General features: G+C 40.3%; 1 protein-coding gene across 1 annotated transcript in view; it reads right to left on the bottom strand.

Moving 5' to 3' along the window:
• Nucleotides 1-6,572: 6,572 nt before the first annotated feature.
• ankrd13b (ankyrin repeat domain 13B) overlaps nucleotides 6,573-23,875 on the bottom strand; it is a 51,922-nt gene continuing 34,619 nt past the window's right edge. The window contains exons 10-16 of the mRNA XM_037775231.1: nucleotides 20,662-20,726; nucleotides 17,681-17,817; nucleotides 16,779-16,936; nucleotides 16,286-16,474; nucleotides 15,505-15,668; nucleotides 11,601-11,677; nucleotides 6,573-8,490 (exon numbers count right to left, since the gene is read on the bottom strand). Of these exons, the coding sequence (XP_037631159.1) occupies nucleotides 8,289-8,490; nucleotides 11,601-11,677; nucleotides 15,505-15,668; nucleotides 16,286-16,474; nucleotides 16,779-16,936; nucleotides 17,681-17,817; nucleotides 20,662-20,726 (992 nt within the window). The 3' untranslated portion in view covers nucleotides 6,573-8,288. The remainder of the gene's footprint in view (nucleotides 8,491-11,600; nucleotides 11,678-15,504; nucleotides 15,669-16,285; nucleotides 16,475-16,778; nucleotides 16,937-17,680; nucleotides 17,818-20,661; nucleotides 20,727-23,875) is intronic.

A 23,875-nucleotide genomic window follows, 5' to 3' on the forward strand; every position in this document is an offset into this window, starting at 1 on the left:
GGTAATTAAATACTGAGATGTAGGCCACCGGGGCCCCTGCTGAGAGACACACACACTCACACACACACACACAAATCAGATAGCAGCACTGACTGAGGAAGAATGACATTCAGGGATTTGACCAGACTAAAAAAAACCTGGAGATTAAAAGACACAAACAAGGCAAAATAAATTTGGTGAAGTAAAGCAAAAAAGTGTATGCAAAGTGAAGAGTATGCAAAAATAAACAGTTTATATCACTTTTATATGTTTGGAAAATCAAAATGTAACTCCAATTTTAAAATGTATTGCCTCTTACAAAGTTTAAACTAAACACTTCAAGCTCCACTTTAATAGATACCGTCACCACTTTTAAAGATTGTACACTGATTCATTTAGTTTTTAAGTTATTGTCATTTCCATACGCTCCATTCATTCTCTGTCATTTGCTACAATTTATAAGATAAAAAGTATAATAAATAAATAAAAATTGAATAAGACACAAACACCAATCTGACTTCCATACCTTTTTTCACATCTCAGGCAAGACTGACTCCATACTAAGATACTTCATGTTAGTTTTAAAACCCTTTATAAAACCCATTTTCCCATGTTGCCTAGCAACGCAATTCTGTTACAATTCCATTGAAACGCACTAAACGGAGCGTTTCAGAGAAGAGGGTAAATACAGCTATATCCAAGCAGACAGTATGAGGAAATTAAAGGTTTTTTTAAACATTAAACCATGTAAACATGTTCAAGTAGAAACCCAAAATACAAGTATGAACCGGAAAATGAGCATGATATTTCCCCTTTAATGTATATATCAACATACATACAAAAGAAAAACAAAAATGGCAATTTAATCTCAAAATTACACATAATACAATAGTGAACAAGACTTTTTTTTATTTTTTATTTGTTCTTCTAGACTTTGGTGATCAGGGAAAACAAATAAGCATTGTAGCCAAACACAGATCAAAAACCAAATTACATTACAGAAACCAAATACTGCATATTTAATCTACCGGTGTCTGGCAAAATGAAACCCATAACATTAGCCTACCTTTGTAGTCTGACTGTATACTAAATATACTACAATTCGGCTTTTGAATCTTATTCATTGTGTAGTGTTTTGTGTTATCAATTCAATTCAATTCAATTTGCTTTATTGGAATGACTAACAATATTGCCAAAGCGTCAATTCAATAATAAATAAAAATAAAAAAAGAACAAAATAAAAACAAAAACATATATATACATATATACAATTTATTAAGCAAATTACAATATATAGATATTTAAAAAGAACATGCATGTAAATGGAAGAAAACAATAAAGAAGTAATTCATGTTTGTTGTGTCAATAAAACAAACAAACAAATAAAAAAATAATAATAACAATATATTGCAATATCAAAAGATAAATGTAAAAATCAACAACAACAAAAAAAACATGACATCTTTTGACACTTTGCAGTAAACAACCAGCAGGTGGCACTCTATTACCCTTTATCCTGTCGGTGACGTCACATTCGGATTCCCTCTAGGAACTTAACTTCGAGAAAGAGACGTTGGAGGAAAACGATTCTCGTCAGCAGCCAGGTGTATCCATAGTAACAGCAGAAAACATTAAAAACATTTTCATACAAAAGAAGCATAGCGAAAACATAAACAAAGAGCTGTGTCAATCATAAAAGGACAACAGAAATTAAATAAAACCAACATAAGATAAAATTAAAAAAAAAAACACGATAAAAAAAGACCACGCGAGAGTATGACAATAATTTCTCTAAAACTTTAAAGATATTGCATTCATTCATTGTTTTCATTGCTTTTTTGTTTTGTGAGGAAGAAATTGTTGACAGATATAATTCCATTTCTTTCATAAATACAAAGAAATTAAGCTTTTTTTTGGTTTTTGTAAATGTACACTTGTGAATGTGGAACTGCGCGAGAATTAAAATTAAATTAAAGGGACTATTTGTAACTTTGTACGCGCATAAATGTAGCGGGTCGTCACACATGCGCGCTCACATATGCGCGTTCGCGTGTGGCCGCTGCCTCTCCTCCTCTGCCTGCCTGCCTTCGCTCAGAGAGCGCGTGCGTTCTCAGCTCGCTCCACCTCTAGACGTGAACGCGCGCTCACTCCTCACTGCAGAAGAGTTAGTTTAGCTCTGAGAATATCTAGTGAATGCACAGTGGACGTTTGTGCAGAAATAACTGCTGCAGCTCCTCCAGACCAACAGAGGTTTCCCGTGTCTTGTGAAGTGACGGGGCTCATTAGCTAGTAACGTTACCCTCTCGTTACCGACCGGGTGCCGGTGTCTCCTCTGCTCTCTCCGGCTGCGGGAGGAGAGAGCAGGGAGACACGCTGCAGAGCCCCGCTGCCTCAGCCTGCGCTGAGGCAGGAAAAGCCAACACTAGGATCAGATCTAAATCATGTTCATGGAGAGACCTTCGTCTGGTCAGCTAACATTACTGCCAAGCAGGTGAAATATAGAGTGATATTGTGCTTTTAGCTGACGTGTGTCGCCTCACTGTTTTGAGTGATGCTCGTTCAGGTGTATTGAGAGCGAGCAAGCGTGAGCCCGACGCTGACTTTCGTTGATTTCACGGCCACAGGTGTCGCTGTTAAGAAGCATTTCTGAAAGTTACAAATAGTCCCTTAAATAAGAGCACCAACGTCTTTTCGAAGCAGTTTCGGTTGTAACGACTGTAACAGATGTAATGGTCGAGAAAGAGACGTTGGAGGAAAATGGCCAATCCTCGTCAGCAGCCAGGTGAGCAAAACAGGTTGATTTCCTTTAATTAGTCCGGTAGGAGCTACTTTATCATGTAGTAATAGTGGAGCGATAGACTTTAACATTATATGATATCTTTACAATACAGCCCTGCCAAGTTTTCTCTTTAGTTTGGAGTGGTATGGTAACTGTTAGTGATGGCGAGCTGAAGCTTCATGAAGCATTGAAGCTTTCCAACAAATTGGTTCGGAAAAAGGGTTCATTTCTAAAGGCTTCATGGTCACGAAACCACCTGGTGGTCAAAGAGAGTAAAACAGGCAGATATGATATATATATATATGATATAATATATAATATGTCTATTTTCTAGTAAGTATATTATGAGTATATAACATACATGTATAATAAACTGTAATTGTTTTGTGAGGAATGCATCTTATGTGTGTAATGGTACGTGTCCACAGCCTCCGTGCTTTCCACGCCCCCCATTCATTGTCTACGTAAGCAGCCGCGCAATGCATTCTGGTAGCGTGGCGTCGCGATTCGAGAGACTAGGCATCACGACGCCCGCTCCTCATTTGCATGAAGTTGAGGGCTCGTCTACTTTATGCAAATCACGGGCGTCCGACGCGACTCGCCGCCTCTCGAAACTCCCGAGGATCTTTTAAAATAAACATTGTTGATCTAAATTAAAGACCGATTCATCAACTGCATGGATTATTTCTCGCCTCAAATGTTTTCAGAAACACATTTCAGTGAACTACTTACGTGAAATAAGAGAAGAAAGTTTCCAAACGAGCATCCATACTGGTTCCGGTTTGAAAGCTGGGAGCAGCAGCCAACGGCGGCAAAGCGTTCGTCCAATCAGGAGCCGAGTGCCTTGTTTCTAGGGAAAGCACACCAAGCGTCCAATGCTGGGAAGCATCGCGTCCCCTCGTGATAAAAAACGCCCCTGTGGACACGTACCATCACGCGGTATGGCCGGCCAGCGAGGCTTCGGACGTCATCAATGACGTAATTGGTCTAAAACGATACAAGCCTTGATACGCGCATCGCGGAAAACTTCCTGGATTACTCGACACATGCTCACAAAGCCTCGGCACAGCACCTAACATCACTAGTTTGGAGTGATGTGGTAACGGTGAAGTTGCTGCATAACATTAGGACTTCTGTGACGTTACCCACAGTGGAGCGGATAACATCCATTTTTCAATCAAATCGTGCAAATAGTGATACGAGCACCAAATTTGGCGTTATGATTGCCTAGGGGACGCTTAGCAAATATAAACGATTGGCCATTTTTCAAGAAGGCCGCCAAATTGACCTGCTGATAATGATTTATCGCATAGAAATTCATCTACTTGATCGATTTGAGTGATCTTGGTGTCAAATTATAAGTTTTCTGGCATGCTGGATCTAATTTTGATAGTTTTAACAATTTGTAACTGCAATTTTAAAAATTACTATGACTTTTATTTTCTACATACTGTACTATGACTTTTTTTCATGAAATTTTTCAGCCACTTTTTCACCATTTATCAGCCACTTGAAAATCCAAGATAGCGACCATTTTTCAAGATGGCCAACAAATTGACCTGTTGATAGTGATTTATCTCATAGAAACTCATCTACTTGATCAATTTGAGTGATCTTGGTATCAAATTATATGTTTCCTGGCATGCTGGATCTAATTTTGGTAGTTTTAACAATTTTTATTAACTGCAATATGGCGGCCATTTTTCAAGATGGCTTTCAAATTTACTTGTGGAGAATGTTTTTCTTAAGGAAATGCATGTACTTGGTCAATTTGAATGTGTGATGTAGAGTTATATGTTTTCATACTATGACTTTTTTTTCGACATACTATACTGACTTTTTAAAAAAAAATTGCGCCATACTATATCATGATTTTTTTCTTGACATACTATACTAGGACTTTTTTTCATGAAATTTTTCAACGTACTATGCTATGACTTTTTTGTTGGACATATTATATTATAACTTTTTTTTTTCCGACATACTATACTATGACTTTTTTTTCCAACATACTTTACTGACTTCTTTTTCGACATACAATACTATGATTTTTTTCCCCCGACATACTATACTATGATTTTTTTAATGAAATTTTACGACATACTATAATATGACTCTTTTTTTCGACATACTATACTGATTTTTTTTATTTTCTTGGACATACTATGACTTTTTTGTTGGACATATAACTTTTTTTTTCTCAACATACTATACTATGACTTTTTCATGAACATTTTCGACATACTATAATATGATATATATAATTTAATGTTTCTTGTAACCCAATATTCACAATTGTTTTTCTGAAATTTAGTAATCAGACATGTCATTTACATGATATAGGCAATGCTACTGTTTTCGATAATATGTTTATATCCTTGTTTACATCTAAAGACTGGACTGTAATTATAATGATTTATGATGGGTTATAGAAATTCTCTTTTGCTTTTTTGCTCTGTGCCCTAGATTATATCAGTAGTTTTACCAGTTTAAATAATTGGTAAAATTCAGATTTCCCCTTGCCAAAAATGTATTACATCTCCTACCATGTCACTGAAAGGTTATTTATGTCTCAAAACTACTTGATTTCAATAAAGAGAGGAAATAAAATATACATTTTGTGGGTTGTATTGCTGCTATAAAATTATTTCAACAGGTAAAAGGCACTGGGTGGGCTATAATCTGTCAAATATAACTGTCATGAATGAAATCAAGTAATTTTGATACATAAATAACCTTTCAGTGACTTGGTATGAGCTGTAATCACTTTTTGGCAAGGGGAAAACTGCATTTTATGGGCTGCATTAGATGTGTTTCAACAGGTAAAAAAGAACTGGGTGGGGCTATAATCTGTCAAATAATAACTCTCATGATTGAAATCAAGTCATTAGACATAAATAACCTTTGACTTACTTTTTAATTGTCTGAGTGTAAACACATTAACACCAAAGGCTCTTTGCTGGTCTACATGAATCGAGAGGAAAGCAAAGGTCCCTTGATGTTTCCACCAATTAAACTTACTTCAGTCGACGGAGCAGACGGGTTACCTGAGGTCTTTTTATTTTATACAGTGCATGTCCCAAATTGAACTGTCAGCAGGAAAATAGTTGAAATAGTGCATAATAAAATCTGTGGAGCAGAAAAGAGAGGGTGTTACAGAGAGATTGGCACCCTTCCTCTTTGCATACTGATGCTCTCAGCTTCTCTGTCTCTCTCCTCTGACAGACACACACACCTTGTTTTGTCTGTGGCTCTTTACAAATTCACTTCACACACGCCTGCAGCCCAACGTTTCCACCAGCCTGATGTTATTCATAATGTCGAGCTGAGTCAGGGCAGTGGAGAAGTTGCGGCCGCATACTGCTGATTCAATGAGAAAATTATTTCATTTTTCTTTTGCCATTCTCTCCGACCCACCACCAAAGCAGCCTTGGGTGCTCTGAGTGGTGTTTCTTGGAGGGTTTAGAGTCTCTAAGCTGTCTTTTTCCTCTCTGTCAAGCCTAAAATAACCACAGGCAAAAAAAAACTCCCCCCTTGGATCAGGCTGAGACGTTGGGAATCCATGTCACAGGGAGGATGATGGAGGTGGAAGCTGCTAAAAACAGATCAACTCTCTCTGGTGCCGACTGACGCTGCAGCTTTCCCTATCTCGTGAGAAATTAATTGCCTTTGTCACCGCCCTTCACTCGAGAGGACCGGGAGAACTAACTTACAGTGGAAAAGCTGGAGCTAAAACTCCGTGTGGGGTCAAGGGATTTGAAGCATGTGAGAGCTGTAATTTAAAAATAGATTAAAAAATAACCCACTCATGCGGTGCTGGTCCAAAAGATGTTTCTTTATTTGAATCATTATCTGAACTCACTTCCCAGCATACACCATGAAAACATCTTGCCGCATCTGCGTTTCTGCAGCATTTTTTAAAAAGTAAAAAAATGAATATTTTATTCTTATCAACCAGGCAAGCTTAAACTGTGAATTGGAGAGGAGGCAGAGGTGGTTCTCCTCAGTTTGTGCTGATATTGGAGTGTTGAAGTTGTACATTTCTTTGAAAGAAATAATAAAAAAGAGAAGGAAAAAAAAACAAGCTGTCTCCGTCCGTCCTCGTCCCTCGCAACAATGTCCCTCAGTGTTTGGCTAGCCTTGAGCTCTGCAATATGACGTTACTTTTACAATTATAAGAGCAAGACTGAACAATCTGTCCAATCCAAGAACTGAACTAGATTTGCTTTTGTTTTCAGCGTGTTGTGTTGTGGAACCAGCTTGCTATTGGGGTGAAATAAAAAACCTAAAATTGCTGTCTATAGCCTCTGCAGTGATTCTTGCGGGGCACATTTTCCCTCAGAGAACATACTCAGATATTGCAGGTCTCCAGGCTAGTCTCAAGTCGGACAAAATGAACCTCACACGGGTGCAGACCATGCTGAAATATTGTACACACATTGTACCGTGACTACACAGAAATACAGAAATCCTCCACTCATGTAAGGTGAGAGGATGCAAATATACAGAAAACCTCTTCCTGTAACATTTCTATTCCACAATCCACTTACAAACTATCATGTCCCTTTAATTATTGTTTTGTATTACACACAGGCCGGCCACAAACTCATTCACAGTCACATAAGTTAGTACACCAAGTGTTTATCTTGTAGTCTCATCATTATCTGTGCTCCTGCAGTCTTAACGGCTAAAACTACAACTGGCCTGAGTTTAGTTTGTGCTCAAACTCGTCATCTACATCCATTAACAGTCATATATGTGCTCCGCCCAAAAGCTAAATACAGTACATCTGGATTTTGTGCAAATAAAAAAAAAAAAAAAAAATGCACCAGTCCGTTTTTTTAAAAAGGTTTTCATTAAAAACTGAGGAAGTCAGATGGTTTGTCGACATTCAACTCAACTTGACCAAGAAGGTTACAGTAATCTCCCACACCGCTGGTCCTGGTTCGTCACTGCTCCGTCCGCACAACTGTTTATTTTTATATCACAGTTAAGACTGAAAACCACACAACTCAGTGGCAAAAGGACTCCGTGAGTGTGTGCGTTAGTGCTGGAGCAGAGTTGGCCTAACACATTACGTTTTCAGGACAGAAGGTGATCTGTTGACCCCTGTGTGGAGAGCTGGTTTTGAAACATACACACATACATAGATACACACACATACCTGCAGACAAACAGAAATCACTCATCCAAGGAGGCATTCCACTAAACTTGCTGTATTGGACGTGTCGTTGGTTGTAAACTGGCACTGGTCAAGAAAGTACCATGTGGCACCAGGAAGAGGAAACCGAGGTCCCTCTCTGGCTGTCTGAGGCCGGACAGCCGCATTGCTGTATGGCTTCATGGGAAAGGTCTGGCGAAGGCGATGGGAGAGAAAGGAGGAGGCCATCTGATTGTATGAAACCACTAAGATGATATTGGCCACTTACAGAGTGTGCTTTAAGTTTAAAGTAGCCCGTACTGCCCTTTTCTCCCATGTGTCCTTGGTCCAGACCCCTCCCCGTCAAACCCCTGCTGGGACACTCAGCTCTCATTTCTCCATGAGTGACAGCCGGATGATGCGCTGTAGCTCCGCCTCTTCCTGCCGCCGCCGGAGCTCTGCCTCTTCCTGCTCCCGAGCTGAGATCTCCATGGCGATGCGCAGCTGCTCGTCATAGCTGCAGGTGGTCGTCTGCTTCTTGGAGGGCGTGGAGCAGAGGCTGGTGGGGGCGCGGGGCTTGTGCTGGGGGGTCCTGGGGTGAGGAAGAGTGAAGGAGGTAGAGGAAGGAAGAACACAGGTTGAAGTACCGACTGAAAGTATGTCACTTCCTGTGTAAGTGTAATTTCAGGTTACAGTAGTTTGGGTATATCCATTTTTTTTTGTATTTTCTGATAAGGTCCCCTTTATAAATGTTTTATAGAATTAGGCTAATAGTAAAAAAAAAAAAAATTCTTTAAAGGTCATTACGTTATATTCAAGCCCTTGCCAAACAAGTTCACACAATGCTGATTAAGCCTATCGCTGCCGGGGAAAGCTCTCTGTATTTCGCAGTAAACCGGGGTTGTGGAGTCTGTGGCGACTTTCCTGCGCTGGTCGACAGGAAAATGCCCGATACAGCTGATTTGTTCTCAGAACGAGAAGTTAATTAACTCCACAACAACGTCGTTACATGAGCAGCACACAAAGTGCCGTCACACAAACTCGTTTGCTTACTTATAGTTCTTCACAGCGTAGCTGCTTATTCTACAGTAGCTCTCTGATTGGTTACATGCTATATCAGTCTACCTGTATTACCCAATACCTTGACAAGCAGGAAGGGGGTAGAGACAATGCAGTGGCAGGTAGCTAGGAGTATTGCGGAAGCTCTGGCGGGAAATCCTGTGCCCCAGATAAAAAAGAAACTTAGCCTGAATGAGGCCTTCATATCTACGTACATAGGGAGCGAGTCCTCTTCACGGAGCCCGCAATGTTGCTCCGCCATGTTTCTACAGTAACCCAGAACGGATGAACCAAACACTGGATCTAGAGAGAGCCTTTCATGTTTTACGTGACCTGAAGGTCACCATAGTTCTACAACATGCTTGTGAAACTGCGGTGACAGAAATTGGCCCAAAAAAACCTATAACAACTATTTGTTCAATGTTGTATTTATGCTATTTGTATATGTTGTTGTTCCACATCTGAAAAGCCAAAGTTATTGACTTACTCAACTTATTAAAAAATTAAGTTGGACCCACTGGCCTTTATCAATAGTTTACCAACGTTTAGATGTTGAGTTACGCTAAAGAGACAAAGCAAGTGACGTGCTGGTTAATTTTTTAACAATCTGGCAACCCAATAGTTAGCCTTGAGTACCAGTATCTATAAACCTAAAATAACCCATAAGAGTTTCACCATGTTCTCCATACTAGTTTCACTTTTGTTTCTTCTCAAGTTCATTTTAGTTCTCCTGGGATTATTCAGTTCTTGTCACAAAGAGGACATGTAGAAACGACACATGAATAATAAATTATTACCAGCTATGTCAGGGTGATAACTTATTTAACTCATTCAATCAAAACAGCCTAGATTGCATTTGCTTTTTTACCCCTTACAATACATGACTGAAAGGACACCATGACAAGGTTTTCCACCCCCAGTTTCCTCTGACATTATAACACTGGCGTAAGTAAACACTGCAGTAGCAAGATTGTGTCAAATGAGGGGGAAGATGTGTGTGTATCCACATCAACTCATCTACAAACAGGGAAGACGGTAGAGAGAAAACACCATCTAAAGATAACAGGCTAAAGTCAACAGCAGTACTGTCGACTGCGAAAGCAGGAAACTCTCCCATCCTCTCCCTTTCTACACACACACACACACACATATACAGTAGTAGTGTACAGCAGACAGGAGATGAGAGGAGAATAGCAGGATGGATAACAGAATAGAGTAGGGGAGGACACGACAGGAATACAGGATGTGAGTCAGGGATAGAGGGAAAGATCTGCAGATGGAAAAAAAAATACAATGGAAGAGTGTAAGACACTGAAGAATAACAATACATAACAGAAGAGAGAGGAAGTCAGAGACAATATGGGTGAGAAAACAGCAGGAAATATCGCCTTTGTCCCGTCAGTTATGGAGATTTATGTTTTTTTGAGGATTCCAGCTCTTTTGAAGATGAAAGTCCCATTCATATTTAACAACAGATGCTTTATCAAACTTTATGTGCAGCTCCTGGTTGTTTCCTGATGATAGAGGGGTTGGACTTTGGAAGGAGGATAGAGGAATGTGGAATGAGTGTATACAGTGATTTACAAAACAGAGAGCAAGACTGAGGCAGAGAGAAAAGGATGAAAAAAAGTATGAATGTCATCACTTCATCATTTTATCCAATTATACATTTGTGATAATTAGCATATGAATTCTTGAGTTAAGGCCAAAAATGTGTTTTGTGAGGTCACAGTGACCTTTGACCACCAAAATCGAATCAGTTCATCCTTGAGTCCAAGTGGACGTTTCTGCCAAATTTGAAGAAATTCCCACAAAGTGTTCCTGAGATATTCTCGAGAATGGACCAGATGGACAGACAACCCGAAAACATATTGCCTCTGGTCGCGGCTGTTGCCGGCGCGGACACATAAAACACAGAAAAAGACAGGTGAATAGAGAGGCGAAGTCCCACCCCCTCCAGTGGACCACCATGAGACCTTATTTCAGAAAAAATATATAACAGCGAGAGACAAAAAAATGTTTTGATCCTGTTTGAATTGCGCCATGAATCACACATAGGATGTTTGTCAATTTAAAAGATAATTTTGCAAGTCCAGAAAGTCACAGTTTGTCATAAAACTAATGAAGTATAAGACTGAAAATACATAATTAGAAAGACTACACAGTAGTAAGTGGCATCTCTCTCTCTGAAGCTACGATGCCTGTGTGTTTCGTACTGGGATGTACTCACAGAGCAACTGGTCTTACTTGTTCTTTTGCTTCCCGGCTGATAAAAAGACCAGGAGTCGCTGGATAAAACACATCAAGTAAGATAACGTTTCATTTGTGCGTGGAACATAGCTAAATGAGCCAGCTGTCTGGTGTTGGTGACATATATTGTGCGAGACGAGAGATGTAGTTCACTGAGCGGTTTCACACAAAACAAAATGATACTACGACAAACTGAGACTTTCTTGACTTGCAAAATTATGTTTTAAATTGATAAACATATGTGTGATTCATGGTGCAATTCAATGGGATCACAGAAATATTTGCCTCTCGCCTTTGACTATCGTATTGACTGAAGTATAAGGTCCCATTGGGGACACCAGCAGGGGAGGGACTTCACCTCTCTATGGGATAAAAGAAAAAGAGATATCTGACCTCTCCAGACGACTTGGGTCATTGGGCAGAGGGTGTGTTCCTGGCTTGCTATTGGTCAGCGCCTCCCAGATGGTCACCTAGACACAAAGAGGAGGCCACACAGGAAGTCAGAGAGCAAACACAGGAAGTGGGTAGTGGACAGATAAAGAGATGGTGTAGCATGTAAACACACAGCATCCTCCCTGCAGGCCTTTTCCTGTTAATGTATGCTAAAGTACCTCTCACTCACACATCACAGTGACAGCCGGCTGGCTTCATTATGAATTATGAACTGACTGAATGTAAACTACATCGATCCTGGCCCCGCTTCTTCAGTACGCATGCCCAATATTAATACTATTACTGATATAGCTATTAATATTTATAAGCAACTGTTAAGATGAATACACTATTAATGCACATCATACCATTTATACTGAAATCTACATTAGTAAACAATAACTCATTTAATGGTTTTGCATTATTTCACAACAAACTGCGGATAGGGATATTATATTACTATTGATCATTTTCAACAGCATAGCATACATTTTTAGAAGCTGCTTCTGCATTTTTACTTAATCTTGAGGCCCTCTCCTTACCAACACCTTTATCAGACTTGATACATCATTAGTCATCTGAATAAGTCAGAACACTGCACCTCGTTATTTATGATTTCTTTATTTGTGTATTTAATTTGTTTTTTCTATGTCCTTTTTAATTCAATTGATAGTTAACTAGCCTACTCCTTTTGAGTATGGTTCTTTTTCAGTTTGTATGTGGGTGGGATAGGGAGGGAATTTGCAGCCATGTTTGTATGAGTTTGTGTTTTGTATCTTTTGTATATTTGGTTAACTAAAAAATTGGAAAATAAAATATTCTAAAAAAATAAATAAATCTTGAGGCCCTGTCTTAAAATATAGTTTAAATACATTTAATATTTTAGTAAATATTATGCTTACATGGTGCAAATTCTTAAATAAGTTTGTGTTGAACCAAATAATCACAAACTCACTGACAAACAACAAACCTGGGGTAGTATTCCAGTGTAGAAATATTAGTCGGTTCCTGGGTGAAATGCGTTGGGGGAACGTGTATGCAGGGGGCTCAAACGAGGCCCTAGCAGTGGGTTGCTCTGGTCCTGTTCCTACATTCTGTCATATTGGGTCCCTAATTTCATTTCAGTACACAATGAAAACCAAATTAGAGAAACTAGAAGTTTAGTTGACATAGGTCACATCTCACATGACGTGAATATTTGTGAATCTTGGTTTCATTGTCAAAGTTGTGTAGTAATGCGGTGCAAGCTCAGACTACTATGAAAACACACATTTTGGTGCGTTCAAGTGAATGTAGGAACTCTCACACCCAAGATATTAAAGTTCAAACCCCTTTAATGCAAAAAAATGACGATATTCACAACGTCTCCTTATTGTTCCGTACAATATTGCAAGCTCCCAAAAATCAGATCAGGTGAACATCAATGTTGAATGCGGACTACCCCTACGTTTCCTTTGTATGCTGCTTTTGTCCTGCACCTGCACCAAACGTGTACACCATCCAAATTCTTGACAACCTAACGACGACAAACAATAAATCTCCCAACCTCCCAATCTCTTCAACTTTGAATAAATGTTTATGACACTGCAAGTTAGGTTTTAATACTGTAGTCAAATTAAAGGAAACTGTGAATGAAAGATGGGAAATTACAACCTAGTGGTGCGTTTTAGAAGATGGGCGATTTGTACGGTAGTTAATGCTGTATGTTTTACATGCACTGTAAGCAGTATGGTCCTTTAACGCCTGTCCTGCTTCCAAATTAGAGTTGTAATTAAAAATGGCACCTTTTTCATCACAGTTAGAAGCAGCAGTACAGCAGCTCAGGACAGCAGGCTGCTGAGGAGGATTATACAAACTACAGCACAAATCCACAGCTGCAACCTGGCTTCTGCCTCCTCTACATTCCCCTCCCGTATCCAAGCTGAGAAAACACTGAGGATGTTCTCTGACCTGTCTCACCGAGCCTATTTATACTTCTCTCTCTCTCTTTGTACCTCTGGAAGAAGGCCAAGGACTATCAGGACCAGGATCCCTTTTGGATTTCAAACGGCACCTATCCTGAGGCAGCGTTGAACATAATGGGTCTGGACTCCGCACATCACGGGCAATTTATTCTGCTTATTGATTTTGCTTCAGTATTGATTGTTTTTATTTTGAAAGCGGTCGCTTTTTTTCCTACTTCAGTGTGTCTATTTGTCTGGTCTTGCTTGAGTTATTGGTGAATTTACTGCTGTAATTTGTACTGGGTATTTCAAAGGGGGAATATTGGGCACCTTGGTCGATATGGCGACATGACTTTGTGAACCTTGACGTCAGGCAAAACTTTTGCAATCTGTGCTCAATTAGTACTTTATAAAGAGACACTGGAGGCATCTATTTTACAAGTGCAAGAGACAAAAATAGTCAACACAATCAAAGGTGATATAATTGACCATTTGCTAAGACCCTCCCCTTAAAGGCATGGTCACACATGCGTGAATGCAGGCAAATGACCACCACCTGCTGAGGTGATATTTGCATGAAAGTTCACCAAAGTTGAACTGCATTTTGAATGCAAAGATGCTTCGCCACTGGAGCGAACATTTTTTAGCCCCTTCGCTTGCATAGAATGGTAGTGAACGGCGGCAAATGTTAGTTTTGAGCGTGTGTGACTGTGCCTTAACAGCGATTGTCCAATCATAGCTGAGCAACCTTAACTAAGCATGCCAGGTCAGTCAGGCTTTGGACTTCTGATGTTTAAAACAGTGTGCATGTGGCTGTAGTAAGAGAGAGGTGTTTTTTTTAGCTTTTCCAAAAACAACAGAAAAAGTGCAAGGAATGGATTAAACAGTGTGTTTGTGTGCTCGAGTGCAGCGTTTCCCAAACAACAAACCATCGTAACCCAATTCACAATAGGCCTTATCTATAAATAGTGAGAAGAGCGAATTTGTGTGTACATTGAACGTTTACTGCTCATTTTTGCATCGCCTCATATTATCTTGAATAAGTAAACCAGCCGTTTCGAAGAGATGAAGGTTTGATAAATCACAACTTTGTTTTATGCATGTGTTATTGAAAACATATAAACATGTTAAATACTTTATAAATGAGACCAAATAAATGCATTCAGGCAGAGTTAACAGCCTCTTTCATTCTTTTCATTTCCTCTCATCAGTTAAACAATATACATCTAGGTGGAGTTAACAGGCTCTTGTTTTTTTTCCTCTCATCAGTAAAACATACATAATGTACGCTAGCCTTTCATATTAGATTCAATGTAATAAGTAGGCTATAATTATCAGAACAATGTGATCATCCAGGCTCCCTCATGTGGCTCAAGGGTGTACTGCAGATATAAATGTTTAATAAAAGACTGGAAGATATTCGGCAAATTTGTTTGGCGACCCTAATAATATCTAGTTTGATCGACCTGTGAGTCCCGACCCGATCTAACTGCTCTAATGTAAGCTGCAAAAGTTAGCAGCTAACTAGCTTCCTACAGTGGTAACCGAGACATCCAAAGTGAAGGAGCATTTCATTTGCTATCTACAGCTAGCTACAGGTTAATTAAAAAAAAGCGTATCTTAATTAGCCAGAGAGCTGATTAAGCTGAAACTCCCAGCAACAGTTGTCATTAGTGGTCACCAGTTAGAAATGAACAGCGTTTCTCTCTGAAATCATTGGTACATCTGCAACCATTATCACTGTAAACTGCATTATGTCATATGTTAGAATGGAAAGCTTAACAGGTGTAGCAACAGTAACCAAGGGGGGCGGAGCTTACTGAACAGTCAATTAAACAAGGTCTTGTTTTAAGATGTCTGACTGGTGTTTCTTTCATTTCAGAGCAGAAGACTATCTCTCAGGAGTGACACAGTCAGCTCACCTGATCGTATTCGGAGCCGGCCTCCAGCAGACTCTGCTGTATGGCGAACTGCAGCAGGTCCTCCTCCTCATCCCTCATGCTGTCTCTCTGTTTGCCCCCTAGCATGGAGTATCCAGGCGGGGGCTCAAACACACACGGGGGAATCTCTCCGGCTCGACATGACACTGCAGCACACAGGGGGAAGGCAAAGGGCAAGAGATGGGAAGGAGTGTTATCTAACAGTAGAGGAGATTATACTAAAGGAGAAGAGAAGGGAGAAGGGAAAACAAGACAGTAATTTCTGAGTGAAAGGAAGATAAATCCAGAGTGAAGTTGCATCAGGTAATTTTCCTTCCAAAGTATTATACTCAACTGCGTGGACTGTAACTCAAGTTAGAGCCTTTCTGCAAGATAACATCAACGATTTCAAGAGAGGTTCCTTCTGAGCGGTCACACAATAAACTATATCTTCCCTCTGTGTGGCCGTAGATTTAAACGTGGCTGTTGGGATTTTGATCAAGTGATAGGATGATGAGTAAGCCATAATCGCCCTCACAACACCAAAGAACATAACCTTGCGTCCAACAGCAGTGATTAATACTGCTCATAACTCCACTGTGTGGACTAGTGAAGTGTGGTTCAGGTACAGCAGTAAATATTAGTGGAGATTTATACAACAGCTTATTGGAAAAATAATCTGCAGAATATACAGTTGAGCTGAGAGACTCAACATCTGAAGAAGAAGAAGATGTCAGGAAAGACGTAAGTATAATAGGTGGAGTGTATGGGAGTGTGCTCTTACTGGTGGAACTGGAGCTGGAGACGCTGGAGGAGTCACTGCCTGGAGATGGGGTGTCTGTCCTCGGGATGTCCCTCTGCCCGTCCCCCTCCACCCCCACTTCGTTGTCAGCACGGACGCCCGTCCCCTCCTCGCAGCCGTTCAGGTTGCTGAAGGTGATCCTGGCGTTCAGGATGTGGTAGAGAGGGATCTCTGCAGGTGGCGGAGAGAAATAGAGCAGAAGATGACATTTCTTATTGTTATTATTAAGTCTGCGTCTTTGCATCAGTCTCGACATCCAGTTAACCACGCTTGTCTTTATGTCAATTCTTTTATTTTTAGTGAGCACATTTGCAATCTTTTCTGTCCTTTTTACTCACGTCATCCGTCCGTATTCATTTTTTTCCATCCATCTTTGTATCTATTCTAATTTCCCATCATCCCCTTTATTTAACCAGCCATCATTTCAACCTCCCTCCCTCCGTCGTTCCATCCATCTCACTCTCCCGGCACTCACCGATCTTGACAGGGAAGCCAGGCGGCAAACGTAGAGTGATGAAGTCACGCAGCTTAGCGAACAGGGCGTTCGAGATTGCCATGAGATCGATGATAGGCACCACTTGTTCTGCCAGGGACAGAGGATGGGACTCGCACAACCACAACTTGGCTTTAAACCTGGAAACAAGAACACAGTCTGAGGATACTGATGAGGTGACTAGTAACGGAGCGTGTTGATGAAAATGACCAATTTCTGACTTCAGCATAATTGAAGCAATTTATGTCCTCATTCAAGTGATTAGCTCTTTGGCCAGACGAACACAAAGACATTGATTACATCAGCTAACGGCGACTGTCCACGAGCTGCTGAGTCGTGTTCAAATTGAGGCCAATCAATGCTTATATTCTAACTTGAAGAATTAATGAACAGAGCATTGAGAGGCTGCTCTGAAACCTCCGACACTTCATCCTCATGATGTCCTGTCACTTTTTATTAAGTGCTAAAGAACAATGAAACTGACAACTGAAAATGACAGACAGGCAGATAGTCAGTTAGAGGAACACAAGGCAGATGATTGGACAGCATGTTGGCAGGTGGATGAGAGAAGCAGGGTATCGTTAGCTACATTATAAAGAAACAACATGCTTCAATTTATCCTGAGAGACACTGCAGGGTTCTTTCATTTTTAGTTTTGTTTCTTTAAGTTAAATAGTGAAGTAAAGATGAGCTGTGTCCGTCTTTCCCTTCAGGATCTCGGTGGTCAGCAGCCATAGACGGCTGATCTTATCCTGCCTGTATGTGTGTGAGCCTGTCTACTCTCCGTCCATCACTTTGTCAGCTCTGGCACTTTGCTGTGAGTTTGGAGGGCGACTTCACTGTATGCATGGCTGCCTGTCTGTTTTCCTGTCTGTCTGTGTCACCTCTGGGTCTTAGTGGTAAGCTGGCACGGGTGGCCGATGTCCCTCTGAGTCGGTGACGAGCCGGGGTTGAAGTATTCCTCAGCCGTCAGCGCTGCAGGGTTGGTCAGCGCAGGAGTCGACATCTGGGTCACCAGGGCCTGCAGAAAGTAGATAAAGTGATTCTTTAACATCCTGATGTAACCACATGTTGCCATTTTAAAGATAGTAGAGCTTTCATTGATCCATAATAAAAACAATGAATCAGAACCAGTGACTCAAAGATTACTTTACAAAGTGCAATGATTTCTGGCTTTTCAAACTCTTTGCTATTCTGCGTTGTGGAACAAAACACTCACCACCTACTGGGATTTCAAGGCTTTCCTCTTACAGTAGCTACTAGGATTTCCAACAGCTCAATGAAAAAGAAAACTTTGCTCAAAAGCCCCAAACTAGAGAACAAATGACAAAGCAGTTTTCTAATTCCAGTATTTTCCTTCATTACAGTAGATGTGTTTGTTGGTTCACTGCTCTAATTAGTAGCTCACTGTCATCTGTTAAGTATGACTTTAGTAAACCTGTCAAAGGCAGGCAACCATCACGGGAGGAGGTAGAGGCCGCTAAAGACTTGTGAGACAGAAGAGAAAGTCTCTCTGTGCATTTTTCTTCCAATTGCAGTCAATTCATTACAATCAATTTAAGGCATTTTGGCAAAATTGAAACATTACAGCTTTATAGAGGCACAAAGTATCTGCAGAATATATGTCAAAGCCAAAAAAAAGCTTTTGCTGAGCAAACACTGGGGTGTGTGTCTCTGTGTTGTGTAGAGAGGATAGAGAGGCATGAAGTAGGGCAGTAACGGACGGTGCAATAACCATCTCAGAACATATCACGGTTTCACAATGACCCTTAAAGTAATGAGAACAGAATTATAAACCTGAAGAAATAGCATGTAACTATAAAATGTTATATTTAGGGCTGTCAAAGTTAACGTGATAATAACGTTTAAATTCGTTTAAACGCCACTAATTTCTTTAATGCGTTAACGCAACTTGCGATTTTTTAGGTTGTAGCGGGCTCAGTTTTAAAGCTAGAGAGAAGATACTGGCATCATATGAAACTAGAAAACCTAAGGAATCTATTGATACCGTGTTACATTAACTTGTCGCGAAGGAGGCTGAATAACGCTCCAAACTTATGCTACATTTTGGCGAGGAAAATGGGTTGCATGGATACCCACGAGTCTCTATGGACTATGGACAAACATGCGATTAGTTACGATTAAATATCTTATTCAATTGACAGCCCTAGTTATATTATTAAAGCATGTTAGTTTACATGTTAGCAGCACTACAGCATGTTAAATTAACTACTAAATGTTAAATGACATAAGCTGTGAGCTTTTAAAATAATGTCCTATTATTATTAACAATAAAAACAAAACTGTATGTGTGCGACAGCGCACAAGGCTGCACCTGTTTGTATCCTTAACTTACACACTCACTTAGTTTTTTTCAATACCGTAGATAAGCAAATGTATACAGTATGATAACCGTCAACTTTCATACCACGGTATCCCTTGATACCAGTATACTGTTACAACCCTATGCTTGGAGTTGAAAAGAGCAGAGGTGACAGTGAGGGGGAGCAAGTGAAAAGACGAAGAGAAGGAGGGACGTATGAGTCATAGGAGCTCTCCAGCAGAAACAAATTTAAAAAAACATAATCAATATTTGAGAGCAGGTTGGAGCCTCTGACTTATTGTTTTACTCTGCAGGCATGCTCTCCTGTTGACACTGCGGACCAGGATTCATACTCTCTGTCCATCCAAAGAGGGGAGGAGATGGACGGTGATGATGCTAATAATGAAGATGATGATTCATTCAGCACCAGAACCCATTAATCACTGCTTTCAACATCCCCGTTACAAACTCAACCACTGCATGTTTGTAATTCATTAGATTGGGTTTGCAAAGATTTTATGACATTTCCTCAACCCACAGACCAAACAAAATGTAATCCTTCATTTAAAATGAACTCTAGAAAATCACCACGATTGGACATTAATGTTTTAACCTCCTCCACTCCTTGAGGACGTCGGACGGACTCGGACGACTTTACCTTCTTTCAGAGGCTGTAGCACAAACTGCAACTTCCACTGTACATTCACTTGACCTTCTCAAAGCTAAACTTGCTGAGACTCTTGTTGATCCAATGAGCCTAACTGTATTAAAGTGTTATGATGTTAGTCCCCATAGTAGCCATTTCATTTAGCGAGACTATTTCTTGAAACTTGATACTTACTGTCTAAAATGACCTGTTGTGACCTCTAGGATAATCACAGCCTCATGAAACTTTACAGCAACAAACTAGAGACCTAGAGTATTCAGAGGATGGATGGCTTCCCTAGGTACATTGACAATAAGGGGGTTTCTGAGCAGTTTCCAGAGCAGAAGTGCTCGCCATCTATTCACCGAAAAATTTAATTCTTGCAGAAATCTCCAAATGTCAAACGTTTTTGAAACCAAATCACAGCATGGCTTTTTCTATGGTGTTCCTCAAGGTCTTGATGTCTTAATGTGGTAATTTGGAGGGATTATTGATACTTTTTTATCAATTCCTGAGTGGTAAAAAATTGTTAAATTTAGCACCAAATCTGTGTAACAAATGGTATCAACCCAAAAATTGCTGCAAAAATTATGAGACATAATAGAGCATGGGGATGACCATCATATACTTCAATCATATTGTTCTAAACCCTTATACACTTTCAAAATGTTTATTTCTGATTTATGACTAGAACAACTTGACACGCAGTGCTGAGCTGCATCTCAAATTCATCTTCAGGTTCCCAGCTTTCAGATGATGTACACCACTTCTATGTGACATCTACTGCTGACCTGCTATCTCCCCCTAAATATCCCCCTAAAAAAAGACAAAAATGGGTCTATAATAAAGAGGGGTGGAGTGGAAAAGGTTAATATCTACATAAACTGTCCACTTACCGCGTTGTTAGGCCCCATGTGTTGCTCAGCGATCCCAAGGAAGTTCTGCAGTGGAGTCTTCCCACCTGCTCAGCGACAAACAGCAGTGATGAGTTAGACTGAGAGACTGTAGTTACACAATGTACAAACTCAAACTGTCCTGTTAGTCTGAGCTGTATAAACTCTCATTACACTACAGAGCACCCAACGCTGGCTTCAGTTGGTGCTCGTTTATCAAGAGATGATGAAGCACGGGCTCGTTAATCTCCACTGTGTGGCGTCTGCGGTGTCATTCTGCTCTACAATGTATTGCTCAAGATGAATTATTGCATTGTGTTGTTGTCTCATCATCAATTATGAGCCAGGATGAAATGAACAAAACCGCACTGTACTGAATTAAATCTAACTGAAGTAAATTATGCTTTTATGAGAGTAGAGTCACTCCGAAATATGCTCTAAATATCAGTGGATCTGAAACTAACGGCAATATGAATTTCATTTCACAGTTAAAGATATTAATACTATGTAGTCAGTATAAGCTAACTGCCTTCAATGTATCTCCAGACCCCGAACATCATCTTTCTAAATCATATTCTAGTCCACTTTGCCTGAGTGTACACAGTATTATATGCACAGCAACATGTGTAAGTTACTGTCACCATTAGACTGCATTAAAAAACAAGAATCTCTAAGTTTGTTAAACAACTACATGATGAAAACCAACTCTCTGAAAATGACAAGCGCTTTGAAGAGCCTTTAGGGATCTTCAGACTGCAACAGTAGGAGAACTGTATTCGGGTCTTGGAGGAAAGAAAAAAGAGCTCTTTAGGGAGTGTCAAGCTGTCTTCTTTGGATTTTAAAGACCCTCTCCAGACACGTAGAAATACTCTGCTTCACATAATAATTTGTGTCTGATATTGTTTTCCTTATTCTTAAAATTACATCTACTGTTTCTCCCTCATTAAAACAAGCAGAATCTATGAATATGCAAATATTGTTCCTTTCAAAAGCTTAACTGTTGGGACATACAGTCTGTACAGATATTACGCCGCGTTCCAAGTTGAAATTTCCAACTTTGGACCTCCAAGCATTTACAGGTGCACGATGCCATGACTGAATGTGACAAACTGTTTCTTTGGCAAGTGTTTACACAATTGAACTCCCAGCAGTGCATTTTTTGGGGCATTTTAACGGTTTCCCAAATAACTCTTATGCAGAGAAGATAACTTTCAGAGATTGTTTACTGTAACCAGCTACCTAATAACATTGGCGACATATTTTTGACATAAATTTACATGCAGAACAGGTTTTACTATATGATAGTTATATTATTTTAATTAAATACAGGCAAATATACTTTAGGTTGCCTTTTAGTTGAAGGTTTACCATTTACAATATGCGCTTCAATTGTTGTGTGTTGTCAGACAACTGCTTCTTCATGAAGTCGGGGTAGATGGATTTGCTCCCCTTTTTCAGACTTTTTATAATAGGAGGTCGGACATTTTCGACTTCCGAGTTGTCTGGAACGCAGCATTAAACTCAGATTTAGGGGGATCACAGAGAAACTTTCCTCCTTCAGCAGATGAATATGAAAACGGCCTTCTAGTGTCAAACTCTGCACATGCATCATTCTGCACAGTGAAGCTCAAAGATCTAAGTGAAGTACCAACAAGCAAAACACATTTCTGAGTGGAGGGAGACTTTAAATTCCCCGAAGTATTTCTCTACAACATTAAGAATTCATAATTAAATAAGCAACAATCAAAGTTCAAATACATCTTAAGCTGGGCATACACTGTACGATTTCCTACTCCTACTGTACGAGTAGATTGTTTGCGATGTAAAGCCAAAGCTCACGATTAATGTGCTCACACTGTACGGTCCGATCGTCAGCCACGACCTGAGTGCTCACACTGTAAATGTAAAATAGAAAAAAAACACTACCAGTTCTGGCTGTTGTTGTTGACAGTTGTCAATAAAGATTAATTTGAAAGCTCAGAGGCAAGTAAAGTTTGTTTGGTAGCAGAGGTCTGTACGGGTCACAATGCTAACACGGCAGAAACGTGATGCCTTGATCATCTGTGCCATCATGTCTATTGAAATGTCTAAAAAAACAGGCGCTGGTGTATATGGACTCGCAGGTGGCGAGGAAGATGTGGACAGTATGGCTTGTCCATTTTGCAGAGAGAATTGGAGGTCAACTAGCTATGTTTTACTGTATCTATTTTACATAGTTATCTTGATAACTATGTTCTGATTACTGTAAATAAAGCAGAAAAAAGGCACAGACGTTGGGGATCGGCTCGTGGCTCTGTGGGTCAGTTCTAATTGGTACTTGACATCACCCTTTTTCTAACTGAGCACACTGCAAACCAGAGAGAAAAAGCACAGAGCAAAACCCAAACTGTTGTAACTTTAGCAGAAAATAATGAGGACTGTGTAGGATCCCATCATTCATTGTAAAAAGCTGATTGAGAACACAAGATTTCAGGGTCCCACAATGAAGGAACCCTTTGTTTCTAGAGTGCCACGGGAATACCAGCAGCTGCTGCTCATTTAGATAAGAAAGAAATATGAGCAGGAAAGAAAACATGACACATTGCTAGTGTGTGGCTTGTACTTTCAGACAGGACTGGTGCTGTGGTTGTCCTCACTAACCAGAAACTGAACCGAAGTGCAAAAAGCAATGCAAAGGTCCATCAGTTAGTGTTAATGACAGTGGCGTCGTGGTGTGGTTTCAAGTGTCCACATTTTGACCTTAAGCCCGTTGATCTGTCTGCAACTGCTGCATGACTCAAGGTACAGTAAGTGTGTCTCTCTTAGGATATATATAACACTGGAAAGTTTTTCATAGTGTTGACAAAATGATGATAAGTAGCACAAGGGAAGGGCAAACGCAGTGAGTCACTCAGGTAGGAGTCAGTATAGCGGCTCCCCACCTGTATATTAGCAGAGTGAAGATGGGAATTGTGACCTGGGAGAGCAGAGCCCTCAGAGGAGCATGTGATGGTTGATCCTCGCTGACAGTCCGGGGAGGGAAGCCTGCTAATCCTGTTTGATTTATGATCTGAACCAGAAAACAAGACGGAGCCACCGAGACAACGTTACAGACCGTTAGCCGGAGCCACGGGGTGATCTCATCGAGCTCAGGTGAGAGGGATTACTCATCAGTGAGTCTTTTATCGGACATGTCGTAGCACTTGGGCTGAGGGTTACAGCGGCACAGAGGGGATAA

Source organism: Sebastes umbrosus, chromosome 7 (genome assembly GCF_015220745.1).
Source record: "Sebastes umbrosus isolate fSebUmb1 chromosome 7, fSebUmb1.pri, whole genome shotgun sequence".
Taxonomy (NCBI): Eukaryota; Metazoa; Chordata; class Actinopteri; order Perciformes; family Sebastidae; genus Sebastes; species Sebastes umbrosus.